Below are 8,732 nucleotides of genomic sequence, written 5' to 3' on the forward strand. Positions count from 1 at the left end.
AACAAACAAAAAAGAAAAGAAAAACTAGAAGTTAATAAGCATCAAGAGTTAAGTGACATTACATTCGTATTATTTGACAATACAAATTATATAAATAAATGTTCTTATTAGTTTTTTTTTGTTTTTTCTTTTTTTGTTTATCCCTCACGACACATTACACGGTAATACTACTTTATTTACGAAATAGTACCATATACAAGCGTAGTTTTACATAACGTGATTAATTCCATGAATTTTAATTTATTATTTTAGCATAATCTTTACGTCAATTTCGTAAACATTGTCCAATTTCTCGAATGAAAAAAAAAAAATTTAATACACGGTTAAAAAAGGCTTTGCCAACAAATTTACGTTCATTCGACGTTTATCGTCTTTATTTCTCACTTTCTGTGAGATTTTATAATAACCATTTCAATTGTTGCTCTAAACAATTATTGTTTCGGAGCATTTATTCGGCCAGCAATAATTGTTTAAGCGTAACCAGTTAATAAACATTTTTTACAGTAAATTAGAAATACGAAAACAAACATTAAAAAAGAAAAAAAAATGGTGTAAAGATTACAGGGATTATTTCGATTTTTCTTTTTGTACTCTCTTATATGAGCATCACGGTCATGTACTTTTCTTAATTATTTGTGTGTATGTGTGTGTAAGATTCTTTTTTTTTTTCCTTATTAAATTGCAAATAAATTGTAAAATGCTTTTTAAAAGGGGAGGGGGGGGGACTTGTATCATGCGCACCGTGTAATGCTAGTTTACACATGTTTTCATAATTTGTACATGTACCCTTGAAGTTATTACAAACAGACACAAACTTTACTTTTACTACATGAATATCAAAATGTACTTGTTAATTAATAGCATTTCAATCATGTTTCACATGTATAGCGTCGATATTTGAAATAGAGACACGTTAAATACATGTCTCGCGAGTACATTTCTGTATTCTTGCAAAAAAATTTTTTTTCTTCATGACATTGTGAGTGTGTGTGATGAAAATTGTAAATGACGCTAAGTTTCTGAAATTCTTATTATGTACCACATAGGCCTATTTTTTTTCTCATTATGTTTACATTAGTCTCGAGAAAAAAAAATCCCTCCATAGATTTGACAAAAATCTTTCTTTTGGGGAAACTATTCTTATATCTTTGGAGAGTTTTTTTTTCAACGATCTACAGGAAGTCGAAAGAGCCTTAACGTTACTTATTTGACGATTTTTTTTCTCATTTAAGGTGATTTATTTTATCAGTTTCCCTTTTTGAAAATGGGATCTGATGACAATATAGTGATTATTGAAGACTTTTGTTTTTTTTACTTATCTCCATCCTCTGAATCGAGTTTCTCCTCTCTTGGCTTAGCTCCACCGTATATCGAACTTGATTTACTCGATTCTGCAATTGTATTCAGTGGAAGTGCCACTGTTCGTGGTTTAAGAACTAGACGCTTTCTTCCACTTGTGTCTAAGAATAAAGTTTTTGTTAATCATTTTTTTTGCTTTTAATTTTATTTTTGAGTAATAATTTGTAATAATGACGAAATAGATAATAATACAAACCTGGGGCTGGTTCTTTCATGTAGGCATCATCTTGATAGGATTTTCTCTCTCCACCACGTGATGGTCGTCCACTAAACGAACTACTGCCTCCTGGTCGACCACCGCCACCTCCAGGTCCAACGGCACCTCCTCGAGACCATTCTCGACTTCCACCGTCTTCATTAAAGTGGCCATAATTTCCACGATTCCCTCTTGGTTCATTGCTGAATCCACCTCCAGGTCTTCCACCAGGCCCACTACCTGTCATACGATTTGAATTGTATCCACCTCCTGAAATTAATAAAATTTATCATTTTTTGTCAATTTTCACATAAAAAAAATGTAAATTAAAATAATTGATATTTAAAAGACATACTTGAATAAGACGGTGTGTTATTGTAATCATCTCCATAACCTCTGCCACCATCTCTTCTACCAAATCCTCCGCCACCTCCACTTTGAATGGAACTATTCCCTCGACCTCTTCTGTCAAAACCACCACCTCGATCATTTCGCTTTCCATCAGCAACATCTATTTTTATCGTATTACTATCAATAACAACCATTCCATTAAGATCTATAGCCTGTTGTAGATCAGATAAATTTTCAAATTCAACATAGCAAAAGCCTTTAAACCTGTAAAAAAAATACGCAATTAAAAACACGTTATTAAAAACATATAAAAATAATTTCCATGAAAAAAAACTCACCTATCAGTTTCACGATCTTTCACTAATCGAATATTTTTTACATTTTGATTCCGGAAAATTTTATCAACATCTCCTTGAACGACTCCATTTGGAAGATTTCCGACATACGCAGTAAAAGGAGGCTCCGTAGGTAAAGGTTTTCTACCTCTGTAAAATAAAAATTCATTTGTTAAACAATCACGTCAAACATTAATTCAAAAGATTATTCCTATTTAGTAAAAGTTGATTAGAATAATATCAAACATGTTTCTTTTAATTCGAAATAACTTTTAAAACTTTATACAAAATAAATTTTGCAAAAATCTTGATATGAAATTAATGCCACGTAGAGAAATTTTTTCTAAATATACCCAATTATGTGTATATACAAATAACAATTTGACAAATAAGATAGTCCATAAGACAACATTTGAATCACCGGAAACTGCCGGATATTAATTAATTATAATTATATTTTACTTTCGGTGTTAGAAACAAATTTTAATGATAATTTCCTTTTATTTGGAACATAAATTAATTCCAACAAATCAGTTCGTAGATAATTATATTAGACAATTTTAAAATCTCTAAATCAAAAAACTAAAACAATCAGCTTAAATAAAATTACCTGAATTAAAAACAAACATTGGAAAAAAAATCTTTATCTAAATTTTCAACCATGAAATTTTATTCTCATTTTATAAAACAGATATTTTTGTTTTTGAAATGAAACTTTATGAAAAACATTACCAAGATTTATGTAAGAAAAAAAAGAGATAAGTATGCAATTTGAAAAGTAAAGATAAAGAAAATTATTGAGAGAAATATTCCCCAGAAATGACATTCAAACTCAAAATCTTCCAGAAGAAGCGTTCCGGAGTCGAAGGAAGAGGTTCGTTTGGCCTTGACAACGGCGAATGTAATTGTTTGAGAGAAAGTAAAGAATTACAAAAAAATGTATTAAAAAACTTCAAAAAAGAGTGCACTATCCAAAATAAAGCCGCGTGTTCTTTTATCATCATGCTTGAAAGAAATACTTTGCTCATTCTGAGGCTGAATTGACTTAACCTTAAAACCACGCGTCACAAGTTGAAAAAACATTTTTCTAACTACATCCAAACATATTAAACTTAATTATTTACAACACTGGTCTTGAAAACAACTTTAAAACTTATTAAACAAGAAAAATATATCAGATACTTGCCTATAATCATCATAACCACCTCGGCCGGCCATGTTGGATGCACGAAACTAACCGGGACCGCGTGGGTCATACGAACAACTTCCAACAAATGGCACTTCCACAAAGACCAGTGAATAATTATTTTAATAATTACACTAATCAAATAACTTGTAAAAAATAAAATTACATCTTGAAATTTTTAGTAATAACATTAAAAATTTTCTTCAAAAACGTAAACAAATAATTTTAAAGTTTAAAGTTTAAATATGCGTAATTTGTATACCAATTTTCATCTTGCTTGTGTCATTCTAATAGTTTCTGTCATTTTACTTTCACTTATGAATAATATTTATTAAAATTTTTAAAATGTACAACAGAACAATTATTTTTGTTTAGAAAGATACGTTATTGAAAGTAAATAAATTCGTTATTATATTTTTTTTCTAATGAACTAATAAAAAAGGGGAACCGTATATTTGAATTTGGTGAAATTGACTTGACTTCCGGATTCGCACTTTTCGTTTCAGGACAAAGTGTATATGCGCATGCTCACTTTACCCCGCTTTTTATTTAAAATCTGAAAATAAATTTTAAAAAAAGTATTATTATTATATTCTACCCCTGGAAACAATTTGTTTATCCTAAATATATATAAACTTCATTTTTGTTAATAATTTAACTATGACGATAGTTCTTATATAACTTGAGAATAATTAAATAGTAAAAATAGTAATGGAAGTAATAAGTTAACCTCAAAATTGTAGTCAAAAGGCAACACGATTCAAAATATAATATACTTGTGAACTATGTTGAGAAATGTTTAATATTAATTTAAATTAATAGTTAATATGGCTAAAAATTCTCGACAATTATTAAAAGTAATAACGGAACAATTAAATAAGTCAGCACTATTAAATAATGCGTCAACAGTGCTTGGAAAAACTTCAGAAAAAGCTCAAGAAAAGTTGACAAATATTCAAAATGTTGCTTCTGAGAAGTATGGAAATATTGTTAAGGTAATGATTATTTTAATTAATTTTTAATATATAATTTCTATAAGTTTAATTTAATAAAATATTTACTGCAAGTAAATTTTTGGAGGTTAACCTATAAATTCACAAAGCCGGGAAACAAATTTTTTTTAAAAATAAAATCAATTTTATTATAATTTATTTTATACTGTTTAATAATATTAATTTTTAATTAGCATGTGAACGTAACTGGCACAACAATTATACAAGATTTACATGCCGAATCATTAAAACCATCAACTCCAATTCCAGTTCGTTTAATAAATTGGTGGAAATGGTATCAACAATTGACAGGTTTAGACACTGTTGAAGTGTCAAAACAACATGTAATTCAAGTTCAAGATTCTCTATTTAAATGTCAAGAAGAAAGAAGAAATTTAAATCGTCAATCATCTCTTGTACATGATAAATTAAAAGAAGTTTATGCAGAATTAATACAAACAAAACGTGACGATCCAAAATATGTGCAACTCACAATTATGGAAAATAAAGGTCTTCAAGAAGAATCAAGAATACGAAATCAATTAAATCTTTTGGAAAATGAAGAGAGAGATCATTTTACTCAATTGGCAACTGCAATTAAAGAATATCACGATAGTCAAACAATGAACGCGCAAAAATACAAGTATCTATCAATACTTGCTTCTGCTTTTCTTGCCATTTTATCATTAACTGGATCAATGATTTATAATAATAGAAGAATAGTTGATGTACGAAATGTTATATCTGAGGCGCAAAAGAAAAACGAAAACAATTTTCGTGACAATTTTCAAACACTTGAACAAAGTTCGAGACAACAATTTTCAAATATCATTCAACTTATAAATAGTAAAACTAATTTTACACCTGCCGAGAATAAAATTAGTGACATTAGTAATGAAAATACATCACTAATGAATACTAATTTAGCTGTGAATAATAAACATATTGCATTTTTTTTAACCGGTTTATTAATAATTAATTTTATATTAGTACGATCATTAACTTAGTGAATTAGAATTTATTGTATAAATTTACGATTTGTTAATAAAAAATGTAAAATATTGTATAATAGTAAAATTTCGTGAATATTTTACGATAATTTGTTACGCTTTTTAAGGATATAATAAAATATAATTAAATGTAAATTTTTATTTTATTAATTGTCAAGTCTTTTTTTTTTCATAAAAAACATTTGTTAAATTCATATGCATAATTATAACAGGCGTAAGGCTTTAAAACACTGAATTTATGATGATTAATGAAAATCTATTTATCTAATAATTATGATAATTTCAGTAATACTTAATATTAATTGTAGCATTAATTATTGAATTAACTAAAAAGTTTTACTTAGCATGTAATTGCAAAATTAGATTCATAACAAAAACAAGCTAATTCTCTTATGTAAAACTAGAAATAATTTACTAAATATGGATTAAGTTACAATGGATTAAAAAAAAAAAAAAAGTAAAAACGAAATTACTATCTAAGGGTTCCAATTTTTCCACTCCATTCCCTCGGGAGGTTTTTTATCCACTTTTCCTCTGCCGACTTCATTCCAATTTGTGCTTAAAACAGTTCCGCCAGATTCTTGCTGTTTTTTTTGGAAATTTAATTTAGAAATAAAATAATAGAAAATATTCAATAATAGAAAAATAAAGTTGAACAATTGTAAATGTATAAAATACTTACGAAAGATTTATTCATTGCACGTTTTACTTCATCAGAGCCATTACCGTAGATTTTTTGAAAAAGTTCATTAAGGGCCGCTTCACCTTCGGGATTTTCCGCAGCTTCTTGTTTTTCAATTTCCTTTTCCATTTTATCCCAATCGTGAACCTTTTTACTTGAGGTTGGATATTTTGGCGCTTTATTATCGGATTGTAAGATAACTAAAAGTATAAAAAAAATTTTTTAAGATTAAATATAAAAAAACGAATTTAAGATTTTTCGAAAAATCTTTGTTAAAAAAAAAGAAAATAACAATTCACCATCAGGAATGGGAAGTATTGCAATTGATTCTTCGGCATTTCCTTCCAAATTCGTCCATCTATGACCGTCTCTTTTCTTTAATTTAATTTCTATTTTCGATGCAAGTACTTTGTGCGAACTTTGATCAGGTACAATGTGATGGGCTAAATCTAATTCCAAACTGTAATCATTTCCGTTTGGTAATTTTGTAGATACACTCAACTAGAAATAAATTTGTTATTAAAAATTTTGTAAACTTAAAAATGATAACAAAAATATTGCTATAACGATAAAAAAAGTAAAATGTTTACTTACTGCAATTTCTGATGTATGGACTTTTACATTTTCAGCATTTTTTGTTAAAATATTTATAAAAACATGCGTTTCAGTTTGATACCAATCGTGTCTTATTTTTGGAGTTGGCATCTATTTAAAAAGAAAATATTCAAAATATAATGTAAAATAAAATTTGAGGTTAGGAAATTATATAGAAAATGGTATTATAAAAATTACAACAAACTCACCACATTGTTTTCATTATTTGTTGTTATAGCTTCTTCCGACATTTTTCAATATTTATTTGAATTATTAATGTAAATAATGTGACATTCAAAATATAATATTCAATGTTTTTTTAAGTTTTGTTTTCCATTTGTTTCTGGAACAGTCGTAAAGAATAATAACGAATATTGACGAAGTTGAACGAAATGTCACGAGGTATTTTAAAAAAAGAAAAAATTACATCGAATTTTTAAATTTAATTTTAAATCTAACCAATGATGTTTGAAAATGATCTTTGATTAAAATAAATAATAATTAGAATCAAAAGGCCAATTAAAAAGAAGAATTATAAAATTAATTACTTTCAAATTTTAGCGCCTGATTGAAAAAATATCAGCGCTATCTACAGGAATATTTTATAACCTAATTATTTTAAACAAAATTGATTTTTTATCTTTGAATAAATATTTAAATTAGTTTATATCATGGATGTGTAAAAAATATAGATTTTATAATTAAGTATATTTTGAATATTATAAATTAATTACTCTTATATTGAGTATAAAAATTGCCATTTAAAAAAAAATTCAATATTTATTAGAAAATGTATATTATACAAAATCAGTCTATAAATAATGGAATAAATAGAGTATAATGATAAAAGTGTAGGATGATGAGTTAGTTACATTTGAATAAAATTATTGTCAAAATTCAATTGTTTAAAATAATATCAACGCCTTTTCTTTTTTTCTTGTTTCCTTGGTCGATGAGGCCTTCTCGGTGTAACTTGAGGACTATTTTCCGAACATTCGACATCACTTGGATCATCCTATTAAAATATTTTATTTTTCTCAAAACAATTAAATAACAGCTTTAAAGTTTTACCTCTTTTTTTAAATAATTCAAAAAATTAATTACCTTCAAAGCAGTAACTCCATCAGAAGATCCCGATGTATAAAATACTAAGGATGCTAGACATATCATTTGAAAAATAGCCGCAACATATAATCCATATCTTATAAATTGTTCAAATACTGTTTCCTCGTCAGGGAGTAAAAGTCGTTTTAATTGAGGGTCTAAATCTTCCATTCCTATAAAAAAAAACAAATTTTATTTTTAATAAAATTGACAATAAACAGTCAATACAATGAAAGAATTGTCTCAATTTTCTTAAGACTTTTTACTATTATTTTATTTAATAATCAAATATGTCATACTTTTGACGTTATTCATTTATTATATTATTATATGCATGTTTGCATAATTTCTATAATCACAATGAAAATAATAAAATCATCAAGGCATCACTTCCGACATTGTAACTAGGCCACTGTACCTTTCACCCGATTGTTAAAAAAATCAGTGAATATTACAATCTCAATGTGAATTTATCCAGACATATATGACAACATTTAATCAATAACCTAAACACAACCCTTCAAGTTTCTATTTCACATGAAGTTTGTGCAAAATACTCTCTCCATCCTTACCAACCTTATATTGTACAATTTGTGAACTGCAATAATAAATAATAATCTCTTCCAGGTCTTTTAGTTTTTTCTAACAAAAAGTTAATCAATAAGTACAGTTTCATAATGTAAAATACTTGTAAATCATAAATCAATTGTGTATAAGTTTTTGCGTTTAATTTTTTTATAAATATTATTAAGTTTATCGTGAAATTAGCAACGAGTTATACTTTCGTTTTTCCTCGTAAGATGGCGCATATGTAGGCGAGATTTTTAAATATTGCATTTTTAATAAAAAGTAAATTTCATTATTTTCTCTTAAAATTAATAAATACCAATAAAAATAACAATAGAAATAATATATGGTACGTG

At 26.9% G+C, this 8,732-nt stretch overlaps 4 protein-coding genes across 5 annotated transcripts; 1 reads left to right on the forward strand and 3 right to left on the reverse strand.

The window, feature by feature from the left end:
• Positions 1–154: 154 nt before the first annotated feature.
• Positions 155–3,584, reverse strand: LOC127282939 (eukaryotic translation initiation factor 4H-like). Its single transcript, XM_051307547.1, has 5 exons — positions 3,428–3,584; positions 2,245–2,391; positions 1,911–2,170; positions 1,556–1,825; positions 155–1,460 (listed from the first exon to the last, which is right to left on the reverse strand). The coding sequence occupies exons 1-5, from the start codon at positions 3,457–3,459 to the stop codon at positions 1,312–1,314; spliced, it is 858 nt and encodes a 285-aa protein (XP_051163504.1). The 5' UTR covers positions 3,460–3,584; the 3' UTR covers positions 155–1,311.
• A 555-nt stretch (positions 3,585–4,139) lies between these two features.
• Positions 4,140–5,558, forward strand: LOC127282703 (uncharacterized). Its single transcript, XM_051307133.1, has 2 exons — positions 4,140–4,422; positions 4,614–5,558. Exons 1-2 carry the CDS (start codon positions 4,255–4,257, stop codon positions 5,424–5,426), a joined length of 981 nt encoding a protein of 326 aa, XP_051163090.1. The 5' UTR covers positions 4,140–4,254; the 3' UTR covers positions 5,427–5,558.
• Positions 5,554–7,082, reverse strand: LOC127282704 (protein SGT1 homolog). Its single transcript, XM_051307134.1, has 5 exons — positions 6,915–7,082; positions 6,706–6,816; positions 6,411–6,612; positions 6,112–6,311; positions 5,554–6,013 (listed from the first exon to the last, which is right to left on the reverse strand). Exons 1-5 carry the CDS (start codon positions 6,954–6,956, stop codon positions 5,906–5,908), a joined length of 663 nt encoding a protein of 220 aa, XP_051163091.1. The 5' UTR covers positions 6,957–7,082; the 3' UTR covers positions 5,554–5,905.
• A 383-nt stretch (positions 7,083–7,465) lies between these two features.
• On the reverse strand, positions 7,466–8,555 carry LOC127282722 (protein anon-73B1). 2 transcript variants are annotated; one of them, XM_051307165.1, is made up of 3 exons: positions 8,386–8,555; positions 7,810–7,982; positions 7,466–7,720 (listed from the first exon to the last, which is right to left on the reverse strand). In XM_051307165.1, the coding sequence occupies exons 2-3, from the start codon at positions 7,978–7,980 to the stop codon at positions 7,622–7,624; spliced, it is 270 nt and encodes an 89-aa protein (XP_051163122.1). In that variant the 5' UTR covers positions 7,981–7,982; positions 8,386–8,555; the 3' UTR covers positions 7,466–7,621. The 2 variants fall into 2 exon arrangements, with proteins under 2 accessions (XP_051163122.1, XP_051163121.1); XM_051307164.1 differs by lacking the exon at positions 8,386–8,555 and adding an exon at positions 8,109–8,343.
• Positions 8,556–8,732: the final 177 nt, after the last annotated feature.

This window comes from Leptopilina boulardi, unplaced genomic scaffold (genome assembly GCF_019393585.1).
Source record: "Leptopilina boulardi isolate dan_hultmark-lab unplaced genomic scaffold, ZJU_Lbou_2.1 LbouV2_302, whole genome shotgun sequence".
NCBI classification, from domain to species: domain Eukaryota; kingdom Metazoa; phylum Arthropoda; class Insecta; order Hymenoptera; family Figitidae; genus Leptopilina; species Leptopilina boulardi.